Source organism: Schistocerca gregaria, chromosome X (genome assembly GCF_023897955.1).
Source record: "Schistocerca gregaria isolate iqSchGreg1 chromosome X, iqSchGreg1.2, whole genome shotgun sequence".
NCBI lineage: Eukaryota > Metazoa > Arthropoda > Insecta > Orthoptera > Acrididae > Schistocerca > Schistocerca gregaria.
The window spans coordinates 408,859,945-408,885,373 of NC_064931.1; the positions used below are offsets into that span (position 1 = coordinate 408,859,945).

Consider the following 25,429-nt stretch of genomic DNA (forward strand, 5'->3'; position numbering starts at 1 on the left):
AATCAACAGTTCAATGTCGGTGTTGACGGTCCCAGGCGAGGCGTTAAACTTTGTGTCCTGCCGTCATCAAGGGTACACGAGTGGGCGTTCGGCTCCGAAAGTCGATATCGATGATGTTTCGTTGAATGGTTCGCACGCTGACACTTCTTGATGGACAAGCATTGACATCTATAGTAATTTGCGGAAGGGTTGCACTTCTGTCACCTTGAAAGATTTTCTTCAGTCGTCATTGTCCCCGTTCTTGGAGTATATTTTTCCGGCCCCAGCGATGTCGGAGATTTGAAGTTTTACAGGATTCCTGATATTCACGGTACATTCGTGAAGTGGTCCTACGTGAAAATCCCCACTCCATCGATTCCTCGGAGATGCTGTGTCCCATCGCTCATGCGTCGACTATAACACTACGTTCTAACTCACTTAAATCTTGATAACCTGCATTGTAGCAGCAGTAAGCGATCTAGCAACTGCGCCAGACACTTGTTGTCTTATTTAGGCGTTGCTGGCCGCATCGCCGCATTCTGCCTGTTAACATATCTCTGTATTTGAATAACATACCTATACCAGTTTCTTTGGCGCTTCATTGTATATCTCTGAAATGTAGGTTGTTGTAAGCCTCCCTTGGTCATGGACAACAATACAGTTGAACTACTGTACTTGTTTTCAAATCTTGGGAAGACATTGCTTCAATAATTGCTGCTGATGTAGAGAGGCGAGAATCGTCCTCCAGTTGTCTCTAGACACTTTCACTGTACAAAAGTTACAAGTGTGTTGCAACAGTATGATATCTTTGATGTATTCGAACCCAGTGTCTCTTCAGAAATTTTTGGATCTCAAAGCTCTATGTAATTGCATAGACGCATGTCGGTTCGAAAAATTGTTCCATATAATGGCAAGCTTACTCAGAGTTAAGTAACTGAGGAAATAATAGGATCAACCAGGATCGAATCCTAAAGTTGTGGGTTAGTAGTCTGGAATTTAAGGCACTGAGCCACAAAGGAACATTTCTAGACAAACCATTAATAAGCTATATTATCAAACAGAAACTGCACGGAGTCAGCGGAACAAATACTGATTCTGCACAAGAAGTAAACAGAAAAAATAGGTGGCAATGTATGTTATTCACTTGTTAATCAGGTGGCATCCAAGAAGTAGTTCATGTACGAAGTCAGTGAGATGTCCCGTCCAATCCATTCTGCTGTTACTACTCTACTAACAACAAAATACTCACCGCCTTCTTTTATACTGACGGGTCCACCTCTATTGACCTGTAGTGTTTAATTCCTCAGTTCATGAGGGGAAATCGGCCGTCCCCTTGAAACCATGACGAGGAAGTGAATCCCAGGTCTCTCAAATGCCGAAAGAGTAGCTTAGCTACTGCAGTGCTTCACTTGCTACATTTTTAGAATGTTCTGATTCTTAATCAAACATTCCTCACACACAAATACAGAAAAGATGTTATGTGGACATGTGTCCGGAAACGCTTAATTTCCATGTTAGAGCTCATTTTAGTTTCGTCAGTATGTACTGTACTTCCTCGATTCACCGCCAGTTGGCCCAATTGAAGGAAGGTAATGTTAACTTCGGTGCTTGTGTTGACATGCGACTCATTGCTGTACAGTACCAGCATCAAGCACATCAGTACGTAGCGTCAACAGGTTAGTGTTCATCACGAACGTGGTTTTGCAGTCAGTGCAATGTTTACAAATGCGGAGTTGGCAGATGCCCATTTGATGTATGGATTAGCTCGGGGCAATAGCCGTGCGCGGTACGTTTGTATCGAGACACATTTCCAGAACGAAGGTGTCCCGACAGGAAGACGTTCGAAGCAATTGATCGGCGTCTTAGGGAGCACGGAACATTCCAGCCTATGACTCGCGACTGGGGAAGACCTAGAACGACGAGGACACCTGCAAGGGACGAGGCAATTCTTCGTGCAGTTGACGATAACCCTAATGTCAGCGTCAGAGAAGTTGCTGCTGTACAAAGTTACGTTGACCACGTCACTGTATGAAGAGTGCTACGGGAGAACCAGTTGTTTCCGTACCATGTACAGCGTGTGCAGGCACTATCAGCAGCTGATTGGCTTCCACGGGTACACTTCTGTGAATGGTTCATCCAACAGTGTGTCAATCCTCATTTCAGTGCAAATGTTCTCTTTACGGATGAGGCTTCATTCCAACGTGATCAAATTGTAAATTTTCACAATCAAGATGTGTGGGCTGACGAGAATCCACACGCAGTTGTGCAATCACGCCATCAACACAGATTTTCTGTGAACGTTTGGCAGGCATTGTTGATGATGTCTTGATTGGGGCTCATGTTCTTCCACCTACGCTCAATGGAGCACGTTACCATGATTTCATACGGGATACGCTACCTGTGCTGCTAGAACATGTGCCTTTACAAGTACGACACAACATGTGGTTCATGCACGATGGAGCTCTTGCTCATTTCAGTCTAAGTGTTCGTACGCTTCTCAACAACAGATTCGATGACCGATGGACTGGTAGAGGCGGACCAATTCCATAGCCTCCACGCTCTCCTGACCTCAACCCTCTTGACTTTCATTTATGGGGGCATTTGAAAGCTCTTGTCTACTCAACCCCGGTACCAAATGTAGGGACTCTTCGTGCTCGTATGGTGGACGGCTGTGATACAATACGCCATTCTCCAGGGCTGCATCAGTGCATCAGGGATTCCATGCGACGGAGGGTGGATTAATGTATCCTCACTAACGGAGGACATTTTGAACATTTCCTGTAACAAAGTGTTTGAAGTCACGCTGGCACGTTCTGTTTCTGTGTGTCTCCATTCCATGATTAATGTGATTTGAAGAGAAGTAATAAAATGAGCTCTAACATGGAAAGTAAGCGTTTCCGGACACATGTCCACATAACATATTTTCTTTCTTTGAGTGTGAGGAATGTTTCCTGAAAGTTTGTCCGTACCTTTTTGTAACACCCTGTATATCCCGCACTCGGCCGTCGGTTTGCGATTCCTCATCCCATTTCAAGACAAAAGTGTATCTAGCAAAACCTGGTACTGCCAATAAAAACTTGGAAAACGGGATTCCGGCAACGTATGCAGCGTGACCAAGAACAATTACCATGAACTCTGTGCCAGAGTTGTCCTATTAGCGCCGGCCGGGGTGACCGAGCGGTTCTAGGCGCTACAGTCTGGAACTGCGTGACCGCTACGGTCGTAGGTTCGTATCCTGCCTCAGGTATGGATGTGAGTGATGTCCATAGGTTCGTTAGGTTTAAGTAGTTCTAAGTTCTAGGGGACTGATGACCTCAGAAGTTAAGTCCCATAGTGCTCATAGCCATTTGAACCATTTGTCCTATTAGCTCTGTAAGACGAGGCAGCGCCTTAGGGAATGGATATGCACACTTGCCGAAGTTAGTCTCGTTGCGCCAAAGTTTTTTTTAAAAAAAAAATTAAAGCTTCAAACTGTACTCATCCACAGACCGGTACATGTGTATTTCTTTCGGTTATTATTAATTTTATTTAAACAATAATACATAGCATGAACTTCTTAAAAACCACTTTGTTTCGTTCATGACACAAATAAAGGCAATAGAAAATAACAGTGGATACAGTAGCATCGTCTGTGTCAATGAGGGACAAAAAACGCAATAGACAGGCTACACTTGATTTCACATTACGTTGCGCACAATACTTCCATTGTGCAAGTTTTGACTTCCAGGCTTATCTTCACAGAGCAGAATGTACATGCACGAGCAACGTTCACTTTAGAGAAGATGTTCAAAGCGAGCGACCACCTTGTATTTCTCACACTTCACCACTCACTGGATCATACTTGGCTGGACCCTGCGCAACACATCTGCACCGACCATTACTGAAGCGGCATGCACACGAGGTATTAGGTCGCGTACATCCATTGCTGCAGTACTATAAACTTGTTCCTTTAAATGTCCCCACAAATAAAAATCTAGTCAATTAAGGTTCGGAGACTAATCCATTTCCATGGAGACGGTTCATTTAGATAGAGCATAGTAGATAACAGATCGCAGCATGTCATTCTCAATGGAGAGAAGTCTTCCGAAGTAAGAGTGATTTCAGGTGTGCCGCAGGGGAGTGTCATAGGACCGTTGCTATTCACAATATACATAAATGACCTGGTGGATGACATCGGAAGTTCACTGAGGCTTTTTGCAGATGATGCTGTGGTGTATCGAGAGGTTGCAACAATGGAAAATTGCACTGAAATGCAGGAGGATCTGCAGCGAATTGACGCATGGTGCAGGGAATGGCAATTTAATCTCAATGTAGATAAGTGTAATGTGCTGCGAATACATAGAAAGGTAGATCCCTTATCATTTAGCTACAAAATAACAGGTCAGCAACTGGAAGCAGTTAATTCCATAAATTATCTGGGAGTACGCATTAGGAGTGATTTAAAATGGAATGATCATATAAAGTTGATCGTCGGTAAAGCAGATGCCAGACAGATTCATTGGAAGAATCCTAAGGAAATGCAATCTGAAAACAAAGGAAGTAGGTTACAGGACGCTTGTTCGCCCACTGCTTGAATACTGCTCAGCAGTGTGGGATGCGTACCAGATAGGGTTGATAGAAGAGATAGAGAAGATCCAACGGAGAGCAGCGCGCTTCATTACAGGATCATTTAGTAATCGCGAAAGCGTTACGGAGGTGACAGATAAACTCCAGTGGAAGACTCTGCAGGAGAGACGCTCAGTAGCTCGGTACGGGCTTTTGTTAAAGTTTCGAGAACATACCTTCACCGAAGAGTCAAGCAGTATATTGCTCCCTCCCGCGTATATCTCGCGAAGAGACCATGAGGATAAAATCAGAGAGATTAGAGCCCACACAGGAGCATACCGACAATCCTTCTTTCCACGAACAATACGAGACTGGAATAGAAGGGAGAATCGATAGAGGTACTCAGGGTACCCTCCGCCACACATCGTCAGGTGGCTTGCGGAGTATGGATGTAGATGTAGATGTAGATAGTTACGTACATTCATTTCAAAGTGTGGCGGTGCACCATCATGCTGAAACCATAGCTGCTGCCTAACACCAAATGGAATGTTTTCTAATACTTCAGACAAAGCATTGCGAAGAAACGTAAGCTACAAGGGCGCGTTCAACTTGTCCGGCTGTAGGTACGGGCACAAAACCAGTCCTATCACGATTCCAGCCCACACACTTATGCCAAAGCATGCCTGAAAGCCACGTTCAAGGTGACAAGTGGGTCGTGTTCCTACCAATAATGGCTGTTGTGGAGGTTGAAAAATGCCATATGACAATATGGTGTCCTGCTTATAAACGACGACAACTAGGGAACGGAGGTCTAAAAATAGAAAAAAAGGGAAACTGAGACGATTCGGTCCATAGTTCCATAGTTCCATGGTGGATGTGGGGATGTGGATTTGAGGTCCCAGAAATCTAGTGGGCTACATCTGCTAATTCGGCTGTGCAGAGTATTAAGCGTTCCTCTGTACATTCTAATGCGCTCCATGATGTGGCATTGTTTGCAGCTCCTCGTTTTTTACGTGTGTTTTCAAAATGCTCCCGATCTGATTTTGCTAGATAAACTTTTGTCTTGAATCTGGATGAGGAATATATATATATATATATATATATATATATATATATACTCCTGGAAATTGAAATAAGAACACCGTGAATTCATTGTCCCAGGAAGGGGAAACTTTATTGACACATTCCTGGGGTCAGATACATCACATGATCACACTGACAGAACCACAGGCACATAGACACAGGCAACAGAGCATGCACAATGTCGGCACTAGTACAGTGTATATCCACCTTTCGCAGCAATGCAGGCTGCTATTCCCATGGAGACGATCGTAGAGATGCTGGATGTAGTCCTGTGGAACGGCTTGCCATGCCATTTCCACCTAGCGCCTCAGTTGGACCAGCATTCGTGCTGGACGTGCAGACCGCGTGAGACGACGCTTCATCCAGTCCCAAACATGCTCAATGGGGGACAGATCCGGAGATCTTGCTGGCCAGGGTAGTTGACTTACACCTTCTACAGCACGTTGGGTGGCACGGGATACATGCCGACGTGCATTGTCCTGTTGGAACAGCAAGTTCCCTTGCCGGTCTAGGAATGGTAGAACGATGGGTTCGATGACGGTTTGGATGTACCGTGCACTATTCAGTGTCCCCTCGACGATCACCAGAGGTGTACGGCCAGTGTAGGAAATCGCTCCCCACACCATGATGCCGTGTGTTGGCCCTGTGTGCCTCGGTCGTGTACAGTCCTGATTGTGGCGCACACCTGCACGGCCCCAAACACGCATACGACCATCATTGGCACCAAGGCAGAAACGACTCTCATCGCTGAAGACGACACATCTCCATTCGTCCCTCCATTCACGCCTGTCGCGACACCACTTGAGGCGGGCTGCACGATGTTGGGGCGTGAGCGGAAGACGGCCTAACGGTGTGCGGGACCGTAGCCCAGCTTCATGGAGACGGTTGCGAATGGTCCTCGCCGATACCCCAGGAGCAACAGTGTCCCTAATTAGCTGGGAAGTGGCGGTGCGGTCCCCTACGCCACTGCGTAGGATCCTACGGTCTTGGCGTGCGTCCGTGCGTCGCTGCTGTCCAGTCCCTGGTCGACAGGCATGTGCACCTTCCGCCGACCACTGGTGACAACATCGATGTACTGTGGAGACCTCACGCCCCACGTGTTGAGCAATTCGGTGGTACGTCCTCCCGGCCTCCCGCATGCCCACTATACGCCCTCGCTCAAAGTCCGTCAACTGCACATACGGTTCACGTCCACGCTGTCGCGGCATGCTACCAGTGTTAAAGACTGCGATGGAGCTCCGTATGCCACGGCAAACTGGCTGACACTGACGGCGGCGGTGCACAAATGCTGCGCAGCTAGCGCCATTCGACGGCCAACGCCGCGGTTCCTGGTGTGTCCGCTGTGCCGTGCGTGTGATCATTGCTTGTACAGCCCTCTCGCAGTGTCCGGAGCAAGTATGGTGGGTCTGACACACCGGTGTCAATGTGTTCTTTTTTCCATTTCCAGAAGTATATATATATATATATATATATATATATATATATATATATATATATATATATTCCTGGAAATAGAAAAAAGAACACATTGACACGGGTGAGTCAGACCCAGCATACTTGCTCCGGACACTGCGAGAGGGCTGTACAAGCAATGATCACACGCACGGCACAGCGGACACACCAGGAACCGCGGTGTTGGCCGTCGAATGGCGCTAGCTGCGCAGCATTTGTGCACCGCCGCCGTCAGTGTCAGCCAGTTTGCCGTGGCATATGGATCTCCATCGCAGTCTTTAACACTGGTAGCATGCCGCGACAGCGTGGACGTGAACTGTATGTGCAGTTGACGGACTTTGAGCGAGGGCATATAGTGGGCATGCGGGAGGCCGGGTGGATGTACTGCCGAATTGCTCAACACGTGGGGCGTGAGGTCTCCACAGTACATCGATGTTGTCGCCAGGGGTCGGCGAAAGGTGCACGTGCCCGTCGACCTGGGACCGGACCGCAGCGACGCACGGATGCACGCCAAGACCGTAGGATGCTACGCAGTGCCGTAGGGGACCGCACCGTGACTTCCCAGCAAATTAGGGACACTGTTGCTCCTGGGGTATCGGCGAGGACCATTCGCAACCGTCTCCATGAAGCTGGGCTATGGTCCCGCACACCGTTAGGCCGTCTTCCGCTCACGCCCCAACATCGTGCAGCCCGCCTCAAGTGGTGTCGCGACAGGCGTGAATGGAGGGACGAATGGAGATGTGTCGTCTTCAGCGATGAGAGTCGCTTCTGCCTTGGTGCCAATGATGGTCGTATGCGTGTTTGGCGCCGTGCAGGTGAGCGCCACAATCAGGACTGCATACGACCGAGGCACACAGGGTCAACACCCGGCATCATGGTGTGGGGAGCGATCTCCTACACTGGCCGTACACCTCTGGTGATCGTCGAGGGGACACTGAATAGTGCACGGTACATCCAAACCGTCATCGAACCCATCGTTCTACCATTCCTAGACCGGCAAGGGAACTTGCTGTTCCAACAGGACAATGCAAGTCCGCATGTATCCCGTGCCACCCAACGTGCTCTAGAAGGTGTAAGTCAACTACCCTGGCCAGCAAGATCTCCGGATCTGTCCCCCATTGAGCATGTTTGGGACTGGATGAAGCGTCGTCTCACGCGGTCTGCACGTCCAGCACGAACGCTGGTCCAACTGAGGCGCTAGGTGGAAATGGCATGGCAAGCCGTTCCACAGGACTACATCCAGCATCTCTACGATCGTCTCCATGGGAGAATAACAGCCTGCATTGCTGCGAAAGGTGGATATACACTGTACTAGTGCCGACATTGTGCATGCTCTGTTGCCTGTGTCTATGTGCCTGTGGTTCTGTCAGTGTGATCATGTGATGTATCTGACCCCAGGAATGTGTCAATAAAGTTTCCCATTCCTGGGACAATGAATTCACGGTGTTCTTATTTCAATTTCCAGGAGTATATATATATATATATATATATATATATATATATATATATATATATATATATATATATATATATATATCAAGGACTCAGGAGAGAAAAACCACAGTAGATATGACAATGAAAAATGTAACACATAGTACAGCATCTCAAAGTATTTATATTTCTGCATCAGAAGTGCCACGCACCGTCACCAGAGTACAGCATGATCGCATGAATTGAAAATGGCGACTGCACAGCAGTGTGCACAAGCAGTTGTGTGGTTTTCAGAAACAAAATCGCCAGTTACTGTCCAAACAAATTATCATCTTGTGTATGAATATGATCCACCTGATGTGAAAACAATTAAGGAATGTTATAGGAAGTTTCTAGCAACAGGAAGTGTTCTGAAACATTATGGCGATGCACGTTACGGAGTTTCAGAAGAGACAGTGGAGACCATCAGACCAACGTTTCTCAGAAGCCCACGTAAGTCAATTCGTCCAGCATCTAGACAACTTGATGTACGTCGATCAACATTCTATCGTGTAGTTCACCAGCGTCTTCGTATGTGAGCTTACAAAGTGCAAATTCTATAACATCTGACGTTGAACGATAGTCCACACCGACAACAATTTGCTGCAGATATGCTGCAGTGTATTAATATGGATGCCAGCTACCTGGAAAGACGTTTATTCTCAGATGAGGCAACCTTTCATCTATCAGGAAGGGTTAATGGGCATAATATTCGGATTTGGGGTTCGCAAAATCCGCTCGTTGTCATTAAACATGTTTGTGATAGCCCCAAAGTAAACGTCTGGTGCAGGCTAATGCACGACAGGATTGTTGGACCGTTCTTCTTTGCGGAACAAATAGTGAATGTGTCAGTGTATCTGGACATGTCGGAGCAGCTTGTGTACCCTCAGATTCAAGACTTGCAACCCAAAATCATTTTTCAACAAGATGGAGCTCCGCCGCAATGTCAATGGCTGTTCGCAAGTTCCTGGATAGGAAATTTCCGAGTCGTTGGATCGGATGCGGAGAACCGATTGCCTGGCCACCACATTTACCCGAAATTACGCCGCTTGATTTCTTCATGTGGGGATTCGTGAAGGACCGTGTGTATGCGACCAAAGTCTACGATATTCCTACGTTGCGACATTGTATCACTAATGCAATTGCAACAATAACGGAGGAAATGTTACAAAGAACTTGGCAAGAAGTTGAATAAAGACTCGATATTCTTCATGTTACAAATGGTTCACATGTAGAGGTACACTGATGATAAATAAATAAATTCTTTGAGATGCTCTACAATGTGGTGCATTTTTCATTGTCGGATCTACTGTGATTTTTTTTTCCGGTGTCTTTGAAATCGGGGAGGTTTGAGTGGGACACTATATATATATATATATATATATATATATATATATATATATATATATATATATATATGTCTGACAAAAATTTAAGCATTGATGGATAAAGGATTAGAGTTGCAATTCTATGTTACATGTAGAACAGCCACCATAGTGCATTAGTGTTGCACGTGTTTAGTGTTGTTACCAGGCCTGGTAGGGTATTTAAGAGGTCTGAACAGCGTCAGATGGTGACTGACCACGGTGAACGACACAGAGATGCTGCATACTAGTGTGAGACAGCTTTATCAGCACCTGACAGTTTGAAAGTGGCCTCAATGTAAGTCTCCATTTGGCTAACTGATCGAATCGTACAATATCTAGATTTGTAGGGTATTCGAATGTGACAGTGACCAGATGTTAGACTGCGTGGGAACATGGGGACAGGCGTATATGTCCTCAGATCTCCGAATGACCATGTCTGACCACAACAGAGGAGGATCGTTGTACTGTGTGCCAAGCACATGGTAACCCCATCACATCTGCGCCCGCCATCCGAGAACAAGTAATGGTCCCCCTGCTCATTCTGTTACATCCCGCACGATTGGTCGGAGACTATCAGCAGCCGGACTTCGGAATTGAGACAGCTTTGGAAGGGAAGAAATGCCCTTGATGGATTTGTTACTCAGATGGCATCCAATGACCAGTCCACGTTCGAAATCACTGAGCTCCCCTGACTGGCTCTTTCTGTGGTTACTGCTTCTCTACTGACAACACGATATTTCCCGCCTCCTTTTCTACTATCGGGTCCGCCTCTCGTCACCTGCAGTCGTCAGTTCCACATTGCACAGGGGTGTCCGGATATTTTTAACCAGATGTTATATAAAGGAAAACAGCAGTATTCTTCACGAATTTGTGTAGCCGGTGGGAATGTGTCACTAAACTAATAAACTTCACTGGGAGAGAAACATGAGTTAGTATATTGCAGAGAGCTTTATTTAGAAAATTCCGAGAACCTAAGGTCCAAAATGACTTAAGAAACTTACTCGTGCGATGACCACAACGTTAGAATTAGAGAAATCCAGCCCCATACAGAGAGCTTCCTACGTACCATCCACAAATGAAATACTAAGGCGAGATAATTATGCTTGGTGTACTATATGGTCTTTTGTGTCTTATGTAATACAAGTGTAGAAGTACGTTTGTAACCTAAAGTAAATAAGATAGTTAATTAATATCAGCTACTCACTCGTTCTCAGTTTTTCGCCGCCTGTTATGTGACACACAGGTGAAAGTAACCACGACCAGCAAATGCGCGAATATATGCTCACAAGTAGCATGAAAACAACGTGTTATTAATGACGTGTAGCGGTTCTTTTATAGTAGAATATTTAATATCGTAATTTAGTTTTATATAAATAGATTAGTAACTAGTAATAGTAACGTATGTTGTTGTTGTGATGGTTCGATGCTTTGCCGAGCCTTCCAATAATTGAACGATTATTTATAATTACAGTATTAAAGGTTTAATGATAGATAAGTAGAATAAAATATATTTATGTATGAAACTCATATGGAATGCTCGAGAATTACCGATCCACACCCTGACTTTAGGACTACAGAATACAAATAATCTATATAGGAATAAAATTTACATAACGTCAATTCGTGTCTGTAGGCGTAAGTTATTGTCCCACTCTGAGCAGGCAAAACTCGAAGAGATACTGACGTTGCCGTAAACCGAAGAGCAGAAAAGTAATCCACACTAGAAGCGATCTAATACATTCATTTTTGTTTTCTGTTTCACCACTTATTTTCAGGTCATATTCTTTATAGCTAATTACGATTTTTGATATATATTTATTGTAATGCTTTATTGTATATATTAATATTTTTATTACTGGGTGACTAAAATTTTGAATTTTTAAAAAGTATTAGTTTGTAGAGAATTTTCATTTTTCTGAATACATTATACTGCCTGATTTAGACACACAGCAGGGCAAGTTTTCAGACTGCAATAACTAAATAATTGAAATTTTTCTTTCCGCGCTCCACAGGATGCCAGAACTTAATTAAAAACGGATGAATAACGATAACCTACCAGTGAAAGCCTGACAACTGTCTCACACTAATTCATTTTTCAGAAAAGCACAGGACGCTGTCGTGACGTGACAACAGGAAACTGTTTTCCGGCAATATTCAACCTCTTGAATTTCCCAATAAGATGCCAGCAGTAGGATCGAAATGTTGAGGAGTAAAAAAGGAAAAGTACGTGCGTATACATGAAAGAGACCTGAAGACATTGGAAGGATTCAAACTGATAATGTAATTGTAAGACAGAGACTTCGAAATCACATTTCAAGCTGTAAGACATTTCCACGGGAAGATGTAAACATTTACAATAATTTATTGTTTATGAACTGCAGAGTGAAACTGGTAACCTGTGTAAAGGTAAGAAATTAAGAAGACGAGATTCGATAAACTGATGGAACAAGAGTTTATTGAGTGTTTCACAAGGAGCATTACGCGATGCTTGACTGAAATAGAGGAAAGGAAGACAATAGAAGACGAATGGCAAGCTTTGAAAAATCAGATGGTGAAGGCAACAGAGTATAAAATAGGTAAAAAACACAAGGCCTAGTAGAAACCCTTGTTTAACACAGGGGATATTGCATTTAATAGAGGAAAGAACAAAATCTAAAAATATAGCAAATGAAGCAGGCGGAATGGAGCAAAGACGTCTAAAAAACGAGATTTCCAGAAACTGAGGAATGGCTAAGCTGGATTGGCTAGAGTACAAATTCAAGGCTGTAGAAGTATGCGTGATTAGGTGAAAAATAAATGCTGCTAACAGCAAAACTAATAATTACAATAACAAAGGAGTAAGGTGCAGACATGTGTGAATATTACTGAGCCGTCAGTTTAATAATTTAATGGTTTGCAGAATACTGACACGACTTACTTCCAGAAGAAAAGAATGGTTGGTAGAAGATGGCCTGTGGGAAAATCAGTTAGGGTTCCGGAGAATTGCAGGAACACGAGAGGCGACGCTGACCCTATGACCTATCTTAGAAGATAGTGTGGTGAAAGACAAACCAATGTTTACAGCACTTGTATATTTCAAGACATCTATTGACTGCAATACACACTTTTAAATTCTGAAGCTGGTTGTGCTAAAAATACACCGAACGGAAAGCTATCCACAACTTGAACTGAAACCAGAATGCAGTCGTAAGAGTTGAAGGTCGTGGAAGGGGAGTCGTAGGTTGGGACCCAGGGTTGTAGCTTACCACAATGTTAACCGGTCTGTGCACTGACTAACGTAAAAAGAAACAATGGAGAAATTTTGGAAGGATGTTAAAGTTCAGAAGAAAGAAAAACTTCGAGGTTTGCCGATGAGGTCGCAATTCTGTCACAGAAACAAAAGAACTTCGAAGATCAGTTGAACAGAGTGGATAGTGTCTTGAAAATATGTTATTAAATGAACATCAACGAAAATAAATGAAGGGTAATGGAGTGTAGTCGAATTGAATTTGGCGAAGCTGAAGGAATTAGATTAGGAAATGAGACACTAAAAGTTGTAGACGAGATTTACTGTTTGAGCAGTAAAATATCTAATGATAGCCGAAGTGGAGAGGGTATGAAATTCAGATTGACAAAAAAGTATTTTAGAAAAAGGTGAATTTGCTAACCCATAGCATAAATTTAAGTGTTACAAAGACTTTTCTAAAGGTAGCTCTGTGTAGAGCGTAGCCTTTTGCGGAAGTGAATCGTGGATGATAAGTAGTTCAGACGAGGAAAGATCAGAGGTTTTTGAAAGGTGATACTACAGAAGAATGTTGAAGATTAGCTGTGTTGATCGAATAACTAATGAGGAGGTACCGAATCGAATTCGGAAAAAAACAAATTTATGGCACAGCTTGACTAAAAGGAGGGATCAGTTGACAGGACACGTCCTGATGCATCAAAGATTAATGCATTTGGTAATAGAGGGAAGTGTTGAACGTAGAAGTTGTAAAACGTTGTAGAAGGAGACTTAGACATGAATACAGTAAGCAGGTCCAAATGAATATGTGTTACAGTAGTTATTCAGAGATGAAGAGACTTACACAGAACAGGCTGGGGAGTAGATATTATTTTTATTGACAAGGACCACGAAAGCTTGCGGATGTATGCAAAGCACTCACCTTCTCGTTAATGAGGGACGACGCTGGGTAAACGAATGGTATGTAGACCAGCATGAAGAGGACAGACGTCCAGTCTACGGCATAGCTGCTGACGTCGTAGTACTTGCGCACCAAGTTTCCGACTATTGCGTACTGTATCCACTGCCAGAGGTTGGACGTCGAAAAGAGCATGTAGATAGCCAGGATGAGCCAGCGCCGCGGGTAGACGCGGACCCGCAGCGGCGACTGCGCGGGGTCCTGCAGCGCCACCGCCGCGTAATCAGCCCTGATGGACATCTTCCGCGCGCTCATCGCTGCCATCCACTGCCACCCGCCACCGGCTCCCAGCCATATAAGTTTGTTTGCAGCACCGGCCTCCGCACCTAATCTCGGCGTTGCTGTTACTCAACGCCTGAGGCCCTGCCTCGATACTAATCTCAGATAATTCTCCAGAAAACAGACGTCTTTGGCACAATCCTTATGCATATGTCGGTTGTGCCCCCACGTCATGTACAGTTTAGGGCTACATGCGCGTGACAAGTGAGCTATCGCCATTACGCAATTATTGTGTGGCACGCATAGAGGGAAGAACAGGTCAGGATTTTGTACCAAAATGCAGTAAATATTAGTCTGAGAGCTTCGAGAATATTACTTAATAATAAAATTTATACTGGGATGACAAGTCATGGGATAGCAATATGCACGTATACAGATAGCGGTAGAATCTCGTAAAAAAATAAAAATAAAAGGGCATCTCATTGGCGGAGCTGTCATTTGTACTCAGGTGATTCGTGTGAAATGGTGTCCCAGGTGATTATAGCTCCATGATGGGAATTAAGAGACTTTCAACGTGGAATGGTAGTTGGAGCTAGACACATGGGACATTATATTTTGGAAATCGTTAGGGAATTCAGTATTCTGAGAGTCACAGTGTCAAGAGTGCATATAGAATAGCAAATTTCAGGCATTACATCTCACCCTTCACTTCACAACCGAGAGCAGCGGCGTTTGCGTAGAGTTGTCGTGCTAACAGACAAGCAACGATGCCTTAAATAATCGCAGAAATCAATGTGGGACGTACGACGAACGTATCCGTTAGAACAGTGTGGTGAAATCTGGCGTTAATAATATATGGCAGCAGACGACCGAAGAGAGTGTCTTTGATAAGAGCACGACATCGCCTGCAGAGCACCTCCCGGGCTCCTGTGATCATATTGATCGGACCCTAGACGACCGGAAAACCGTGGCCTGTTTAGGGAAGTCCCGATTTCAGTTGGTAACAGCTGACAGTAGGGTTCGAGTGTGGCGCAGATCCCACGAAGCCATGGACTCAAGTTGGTGGTGGCTTCATAATGGTGTAGGCTATGTTTACATGGAATAAACTGGGTCCTCTGGTCAAACTGAACCGATCACTGACTGGAAATGGTGGTGTTCGGTTACTTGGAGACCATTTGCAGCCATTCGTGAACTTCATGTTCCCAAACAACGATGGAGTTTATACGGATGACAATGCACCATGTCACAGGGCCGCAATCGTTCGAGACTGCTTTAAAGAACGTTCTACTCAGTTTGACGGAATGATTTGGCCATCCAGATCGCCCGACATGAATCTCATCGAACATTTATGGGACGTAATGGAGGGGTCAGTACGTGCACAAAATCCTGCACCGACAACACTTTCGCAATTATGAACGACTATAGAGACAGCATGGCTCAATACTTCTGTGGGGACTTCCAACGACTTGCTGAGTCGATGTCACATCGAGCTGCTGCACTATGCCGGGTAAAAGGAGATCCGACACAATACGAAGAGGTATCCGATGGCTTTTGTCGTGTTTGTGTAAAAACGCTGTCTTTTCATGGAGAACTGAATGAAGGCAGTACATACAATGTTTCAAAACAGCGTGCTGTGGATAGAGTAGGGACCACGTAACGAGTGTATTCCAATTACTGACCTGTCTGTTCTTTCGAGCACTACAGACATTCCAGGCTTTCGTCGCCTGGCGCAAGTAACACAGCATGAGGGCGGTCGTATTGCAGAATTGCGGGAGAGATGGTGGTCGTTCAAAAACAGCACACGTTACACGTGAAAAGTCAGCTTCACCTCACTACTGGAATTATACTACTGGCCATTAAAATTGCTATAACACGAAGATGACGTGATACAGACGCGAAATTTAACCGATAGGAAGAGGACTCTGTGATATGCAAATGATTAGTTTTTCAGAGCATTCACACAAGGTTGGCGCCCGTGGCGACACCTACAACGTGCTGACATGAGGAAAGTTTCTAACCGATTTTTCATACACAAACAGCAGTTGACCGGCGTTGCCTGGTGAAACGTTATTGTGATGCCTCGTGTAAGGAGGAGACATGCGTACCATCACGTTTCCGACTTTGATAAAGGTCGGATTGTAGCCTATCGCGATTGCGGTTTATCGTATCGCGACATTGCTGCTCGCGTTGGTCGAGATCCAGTGACTGTTAGCAGAATATGGAATCGGTGGGTTCAGGAGGGTAATACAGAACGCCGTGCTGGATCCCAAAGGCCTCGTATCACTAGCAGTCGAGATGACAGGCATCTTATCCGCATGGATGTAACGGATCGTGCAGCCACGTCTCGATTCCTGAGTCAACAGATGGGAACGTTGCAAGACAACAACCATCTGCACGAACAGTTCGACGGCGTTTGCAGCAGCATGACTATCAGCTCGGAGACCATGGCTGCGGTTACCCTTGACGCTGCGTCACAGACAGGAGCCCCTGCGATGGTGTACTCAACGACGAACCTGGGTGCACGAATGGCAAAACGTTATTTTTTCGGATGAATCCAGGTTCTGTTTACAGCATCATGATGGTCGCATCCGTGTTTGGCGACATCGTGGTGAACTCACATTGGAAGCATGTATTCGTCATCGCCATACTGGCGTATCACCCCGCCTTATGGTATGGGGTGCCATTGGTTACACGTGTCGGTCACCTCTAGTTCGCATTGACAGCACTTTCAACAGTGGACGTTACATTTCAGATGTGTTACGACCCGTGGCTCTACCCTTCATTCGATCCCTGCGACAACCTACATTTCATCAGGTTAATGCACGACCGCATGTTGCAGGTCCTGTACGGCCTTTCTGGATACAGAAAATGTTCGAATGCTGCTCTGACCAGCACATTCTCCAGATCTCTCACCAACTGAAAACGTTTGGTCAATGGTGGCCGAGCAACTGTCTCGTCACAATACGCCAGTCACTACTTTTGATGAACTGTGGTATAGTGTTGAAGCTGCATGGGCAGCTGTACTTGTACACGCCATCCAAGCTCTGTTTGACTCAATGCCTAGGCGTATCAAGGCCGTTATTACGGTCAGAGGTGGTTGTTCTGGGTATTGATTTCTCAAGACCTATCCACCTAAATTGCGTGAAAATGTAATCACATGTCATTTATAGTGTAATATATTTGTACAATGAATTCCCGTTTATCATTTGCATTTCTTCTTGGTGTAGCAATTTTAATGGCCAGTAGTGTAGAATTCCAAGGAAGGTGCAAAAGCTCGTTATCCGTATTCAGCACTGTAACAACCTACAGATTTTCGTCTAGGCCACAAACGCATACAAGCAGCCATTCCTGATTACACGGTAAAAAGAAAGAAAGTGTCGTGCGGCAATGCGGTACTGTTGAGTGGGGGATATTGAGAAGTCGTTGAGCCCCCTAAGTAGAAAGGATTTCCCTCTCGGGACACAATGGTCCTTTTCCATGCGATCTGAGAGACTTGTGACCCAAATTTATCTGTTGAATACAGGTACATACACCATCTGACCAAAACTATCCGAATATTCATTAAGTCAACAATGATCTGAGGTGTGTCCGCCCTTCTTCTATACTCGTATGAGGGCTTGAACTATTCTGGCTCAGTTTCAATGAAGTGTCTAAATGTCGGTGAAGGAGTGGCAGCCCATTCCTCCTCAAGAGCCGAAACCAGAGAATATAGTGATATAGGACGCTGAGGTCTGGAACCAAGTACGCTCTAACGCATTCCAAAAGTGTTCCAATGAGTTCATTACGGGACCCTTTCATCGGATTGCCACAGGGTACAGCGTGGTTCAGCACCCCAGTTAACCACTGTCTGGTGGCGTCTTTACACCCTCTCAAGTGTCGCTCACAGAAATGTGTGGCTTATGAAGAGCTGCTCGGCGATTATGCCCCATTCTTTTGAACACTGTACGTACAGTCATTGTGCTAACTGGACTGCTGGTAGTAGTTTGGAATTCACAAGTGTTTTGTAAGGTGTCAGGCAAATCCAACACCTTCCATGAAAACCCTGACATGATAAGCAAATCTAGTAGTATGTCACATAGCTCCGAATAAATCGTGACATTAGATTAACCAAAGTAATACGAGTAACGAGTGAGAAAATGGAATACCACAGACTAACACAAGAATGCCTAAATGCATGTCGTACCTTCCCACCGTGAGACCGACGCAGTTCCGAGGGGAGAAACGAGAACAGAAGCCGAGAGCAGAACCGTGTTAAGCTAGAAGGCCCTACGATAAGGGATGGACTGGACACCCACGTCGCCAGCCTACCTCTAAGACTACCACCCGCACCTTTTATAGTGAGACTTTTTCGCGTGTCTGTTACTTTGGACCACCCCCCAGCCCATGTTAAAAGATAGAGCCCTCCAGAAGAACAGTATGGATCTTACGATAACGCTAGAAGGACAACACCAGCTGCAGGTTTTAGCGTGAGACTTTTTCACGTCTCTTTTACGTTGCAAACTTTAAAAACATTGCCCCAACACGAAAAGTATAACGTTTCTCATTGGATAGACAGAATTTTTGTAGGCGGAGCTTAAGGTTAACACTGAGACCCTGATTGGTCAGATGAAAACACAGACAGATAGTTTTTTAAAGCAACTTCGGTAAATTGTAGTAAGGAGAAGTTAGGTGAAGAGTTGCTTCCGAGATGGCGAGGTGAGCGGAGCTGTGCTGCCCGCCGCTGCCCTGACGCTGCCTAAACACCGACAAGATAATGAACGCACGCGATGCCGCTTTTTTGAGCGCATAAGGCTTCACTCAGAACTGCAGAAGTCTCATCTGTTACACCCCCTTTTTTGCGTAATACTAGTGTCGATCGTTAATTAAAACTCATGGTGTTCACATTTGCCACTTGAAGAACAGATCTGAAACGCGATGACTTTTCTTTTATATAGTTATTGAGACGCCACATGAGCCACTGTAATTTACGACAAGTTAGATAAGTAATTAAAGATAATGAGGGTCACTGTAGACCATTTTGATAGTTTGCACTTTTGTGAAACTTAATTTAAACCTAGATTATAGATGTGACATGGCACAGGTCATCCTTCGATCCGTTGTAGAATTTGGAAACCAACTCAGGGAATATTCGTTCACATTTTTGTTGAACGCAGTTGGTTTTTACCATCCTGTATTAAAACACTTCCTTTTATCAACAGTGCAATTTATAAACAATGTTTTGTGAGTAGAATAAAATTTCCAATGGTAAACTTAACTGCCTTTTCGACGTTATTTTACCAGCTAACTAAAAATAGGAAAGCCTTGAACCCCTTCCACTAAATTTAGTTAGTATTAAGATTCTTTTACAGGGAGTGCAGTGGACCTGACGCTGAGATCATTTAGTATTTGGTTATATCATCGCTAGTCTCACTGAATTCTTCTGAATTCTATGTGTCATGTGTGGTCTGGCGTCTCCTTACCAGCAACAGGTCCCAGGTTCAAACTAGTCAGTTCATTAAAAAACACGCTCAGAGCGTCGTTGCGCGAAAGTGGTAGGGTGACACGATATAGAACAAACAGACACCACCATGAATGTTTAGAGTTTTCTTGCACTGATTTCATACGATTGTTACAACCAGCCTCCGCAGTGCTCAACTGACCCTGTTCGTCAGTCTGTGAAGTCTGCCTTGCTCTGGTTTAGCAGTGGTTGCTCCTTCGCGTTTCCACTTCACAACCACATCATCAGCAATCGATGTGGGCTGAAATGTCCCTCGTGCATTTGTCACTGGGAAGACATCAAAAGACTAGTCGACGTTCAGAGCCACTGAACTTTCCTTACCGACTGATGTTTCTGTTACTGCTTTTCTACTGACTCCACAATACTCACTTCCATCTTTTATGCTGGTAGGTCAGCAGTGGTGACATCTAGTAGTGAAGTAAATATGTCTGGATACATTCGATCAGATAATATATGCACTCCGCAAGCCACTGTATGACACAGGGCTGGGCTACTTCGTAGCATGTTGTTGTTGTGGTCTTCAGTCCTGAGACTCGTTTGATGCGGCTCTCCATGCTACTCTATCCTGTGCAAGCTTCTTCATCTCCCAGTATCTACTGCAACCTACATCCTTCTGAATCTGCTTAGTGTATTCATCTCTTGGTCTCCCTCTACGATTTTTACCCTCCACGCTGCCCTCCAATACTAAATTGGTGATCCCTTGATGCCTCAGAACATGGCCTACCAACCGATCCCTTCTTCTGGTCAAGTTATGCCACAAACTTCCCTTCTCCCCAATCCTATTCAATACTTCCTCATTAGTTATGTGATCTACCCATTTAATCTTCAGCATTCTTCTGTGGCACCACATTTCGAAAGCTTCTATTCTCTTCTTGTCCAAACTATTTACCGTCCATGTTTCACTTCCATACATGGCTACACTCCATACAAATACTTTCAGAAATGACTTCCTGACACTTAAATCTATACTCGATGTTAACAAATTTCTCTTCTTCAGAATCGCTTTCCTTGCCATTGCCAGTCTACATTTTATATCCTCTCTGCTTCGACCATAATCAGTTATTTTGCTCCCCAAATAGCAAAACTCCTTTACTACTTTAAGTGTCTCATTCCCTAATCTAATTCTCTCAGCATCACCCGACTTAATCCGACTACATTCCATTATCCTCGTTTTGCTTATGTTGATGTTCATCTTATATCCTCCTTTCAAGACACTGTCCATTCCGTTCAACTGCTCTTCCAAGTCCTTTGCTGTCTCTGACAGAATTACAATGTCATCGGCGAACCTCAAAGTATTTATTTCTTCTCCATGCATTGTAATACCTATTCCGAATTTTTCTTTTGTTTCCTTTACTGCTTGCTCAATATACTGATTGAATAACATCAGGGAGAGGCTACAACCCAGTCTTACTCCCTTCCCAACCACTGCTTCCATTTCATGTCCCTCGACTCTTATGACTGCCATCTGGTTCTGTACAAATTGTAAATAGCCTTTCGCTCCCTGTATTTTACCCCTGCCAGCTTTAGAATTTGAAAGAGAGTATTCCAGTCAACATTGTCAAAAGCTTTCTCTAAGTCTACAAATGCTATAAACGTGGGTTTGCCTTTCCTTATTCTTTCTTCTAAGATAAGTCGTAAGGTCAGTATCGCCTCACGCGTTCCAGTATTTCTACGGAATCCAAACTGATCTTCCCCGAGGTCGGCTTCTACTAGTTTTTCCATTCGTCTGTAAAGAATTCGTGTTAGTATTTTGCAGCTGCGGCTTATTAAACTGATTGTTCGGTCATTTTCGTAGCTTTATTATCGATTTTCTGTCCTATGCTATTAGCGTACTAAACGACGGAAAAATAGTTGTCTATCCTGCGACGTAGGTGTGCTAATCTCTCTTATCTTATTCTCATGATCCCTGCTCGAGATACACGATGCTGACGGCATAATTAACAGAAAGTGTTCTTCGAATTCAGATTCTCTAAATTCAGGTTCAAAAATGGCTCTGAACACTATGGGACTGAACATCTGAGGTCATCAGTCCCCTAGAACTTAGAACTAGTTAAACATAACTAACCTAAGAACAACATGCACATCCATTCCCTAGGCAGGATTCGAACCTGCGACCGTAGCGGTCGCGTGGTTCCAGACTGAAGCGCCTAGAACCGCTCGGTCACACCGGCTGGCCTAAATTCAGGCTACATCCTCTTTCTTCGTAGAAATCGCATGACTCGAAGCAGTGTGCTTGCCGGGGACACGTCTTACAAAGTGTGTATACCTCTCTGTGGTTTTCCATCTGTGTAAGAACTCTATTGAACCATGTAATGATTTGCTGCATAAAATTTTTTTCATTTAACCAAGGTATTGAATAACACTTTCGTAGACAAGATTATAACAGTTGTTGCGAATCCGCCATTGACTTGACTTTTGTAGTAACAGCCAATGCGTTAAATACAACAGCAGATTAGTACTGGAAACGGTAACAATGTAATTCATAATACAACTACATCTACACTCCTGGAAAATGAAATAAGAACACCGTTAATTCATTGTCCCAGGAATGGGAAACTTTATTGACACATTCCTGGGGTCAGATACATCACATGATCACACTGACAGAACCACAGGCACATACACACAGGCAACAGAGCATGCACAATGTCAGCACTAGTACAGTGTATATCCACCTTTCGCAGCAATGCAGGCTGCTATTCTCCCATGGAGACGATCGTAGAGATGCTGGATGTAGTCCTGTGGAACGGCTTGCCATGCCATTTCCACCTAGCGCCTCAGTTGGACCAGCGTTCGTGCTGGACGTGCAGACCGCGTGAGATGACGCTTCATCCAGTCCCAAACATGCTCAATGGGAGACAGATCCGGAGATCTTGCTGGCCAGGGTAGTTGACTTACACCTTCTAGAGCACGTTGGGTGGCACGGGATACATGCCGACGTGCATTGTCCTGTTGGAACAGCAAGTTCCCTTGCCGGTCTAGGAATGGTAGCACGATGGGTTATATGACGGTTTGGATGTACCGTGCACTATTCAGTGTCCCTTCGACGATCACCAGAGGTGTACGGCCAGTGTAGCAGATCGCTCTCCACACCATGATGCCGGGTGTTGGCCCTGTGTGCCTCGGTCGTATGCAGTCCTGATTGTGGCGCTCACCTGCACGGCGCCAAACACGCATACGACCATCATTGGCACCAAGGCAGAAGCGACTCTCATCGCTGAAGACGACACGTCTCCATTCGTCCCTCCATTCACGCCTGTCGCGACACCACTGGAGGCGGGCTGCACGATGTTGGGGCGTGAGCGGAAGACGGCCTAACGGTGTGCGGGACCGTAGCCCAGCTTCATGGAGACGGTTGCGAATGGTCCTCGCCGATACCCCAGGAGCAACAGTGTCCCTAATTTGCTGGGAAGTGGCGGTGCGGTCCCCTACGGCACTGCGTAGGATCCTACGGTCTTGGCGTGCATCCGTGCGTCGCTGCGGTCCGGTCCCAGGTCGACGGGCACGTGCACCTTCCCCCGACCACTGGCGACAACATCGATGTACTGTGGAGACCTCACGCCCCACGTGTTGAGCAATTCGGCGGTACGTCCACCCGGCCTCCCGCATGCCCACTATACGCCCTCGCTCAAAGTCCGTCAACTGCACATACGGTTCACGTCCACGCTGTCGCGGCATGCTACCAGTGTTAAAGACTGCGATGGAGCTCCGTATGCCACGGCAAACTGGCTGACACTGACGGCGGCGGTGCACAAATGCTGCGCAGCTAGCGCCATTCGACGGCCAACACCGCGGTTCCTGGTGTGTCCGCTGTGCCGTGCGTGTGATCATTGCTTGTACAGCCCTCTCGCAGTGTCCGGAGCAAGTATGGTGGGTCTGACACACCGGTGTCAATGTGTTCTTTTTTCCATTTCCAGGAGTGTATAAAGGGTGGTCCATTGACCTTGAACCTGCCAAATACCTCACGAAATAACGTCAAACGAAAAAACTACAAAGAACGAAACTCATCTAGCTTGAAGGGGGAAACCAGATGGCGCTATGGTTGGCCCGCTAGATGGAGCTGCCATAGGTCAAACGGATATCAACTGCGTTTTATTAAATAAGAACCCCCACTTTTTGATAACATATTCCTGCAGTACGTAAAGAAATATGAATGTTTTGGTTGGACCCCTTTTTTTGCTTTGTGATAGATGGCGCTGTAATAGTCACAAACATATGGCTCACAATTTTAGACGAACAGTTGGTAACAAGTAGGTTTTCTAAATTAAAACACAGAACGTAGGATCGTTTGAACATTTTATTTCGGTTGTTCCAATGTGATACATGTACCTTTGTCAACTTATCATTTCTAAGAACGCATGCTGTTACAGCGTGATTACCTGTAAATACCACATTAATGCAATAAATGCTCAAAATGATGTCCGTCAACCTCAATGCGCTTGGCAATACGTGTAACGACATTCCTCTCAACAGCGAGTAGTTCGCCTTCCGTAATGTTTGCACATGCATTGACAATGCGCTGACGCATGTTGTCAGGCGTTGTCGGTGGATCACGATAGCAAATATCTTTCAACTTTCCCCACAGAAAGAAATCCGGGGACGTCAAATCCGGTGAATGTGCGGGCCATGATATTGCGCTTCGTCGACCAATCCACCTGTCATGAAATATGCTATTCACTACCGCTTCAACCGCACGCGAGCTATTAAGTACATCGCCATTCTGTCATGCAGTGAAACATCTTGTAGTAACATCGGTAGAACATTACTTAGGAAATTAGCATACATTGCACCATTTAGATTGCCATCGATAAAATGGGGGCCATTTATCATTCCTCCCATAATACCGCACCATACATTAACTCGGCAAGGTCGCTGATGTTCGACTTGCTGCAGCCATCGTGGATTGTCCGTTGCCCAATAGTGCATATTATGCTGGTTTACGTTACCGCTGCTGGTGAATGACGCTTCGTCGGTAAATAGAACGCGTGCAAAAAATCTGTCATCGTTCCGTAATTTCTCTTGTGCCCGCTGGCAGAACTGTATAGGACGTTCAAAGTCGTCCCCATGAATTCCTGGTGCATAGAAATATGGTACGGGTGCAGTCGATGTTGATGTAGCATTCTCAACACCGACGTTTTTGAGATTCCCGATTCGCACGCTATTTGTCTGCTACTGATATGCGGATTAGCCGCGACAGCAGCTAAAAAATCTACTTGGGCATCATCATCTTTTGCAGGTCGTGGCTGACGTTTCACATGTGGCTGAACACTTCCTGTTTCCTCAAATAACGTAACTATCAGGCGAACGGTGCGGACACTTGGATGATGTCGTCCAGGATACCGAGCAGCATACATAGCACACGCCCGTTGAGCATTTTGATCACAATAGCCATACATCAACACGATATCGACATTTTCCGCAATTGGTAAACGGTGCATTTTAACACGGGTAATGCATCACGAAGCAAATACCGTCCGCACTGGCGGAATGTTACGTGATACCACGTACTTACACGTTTGTGACTATTACAGCGCCATCTATCACAAAGCTAAAAAAGTGGTCCAACTAAAACATTCATATTTCTTCACCTGCTACACGAATATGTAATAAAAATGTGGGTTCCTATTTTAAAAACGCAA

The 25,429-nt window shown here is 45.1% G+C and overlaps 1 protein-coding gene across 1 annotated transcript in view; it reads right to left on the reverse strand.

Moving 5' to 3' along the window:
- LOC126297756 (uncharacterized MFS-type transporter C09D4.1-like) overlaps positions 1-14,371 on the reverse strand; it is a 146,354-nt gene extending 131,983 nt beyond the window's left edge. Inside the window, exon 1 of the mRNA XM_049988931.1 lies at positions 14,039-14,371. Within this exon, the coding sequence (XP_049844888.1) occupies positions 14,039-14,338 (300 nt within the window). The 5' untranslated portion in view covers positions 14,339-14,371. The remainder of the gene's footprint in view (positions 1-14,038) is intronic.
- Positions 14,372-25,429: the final 11,058 nt, after the last annotated feature.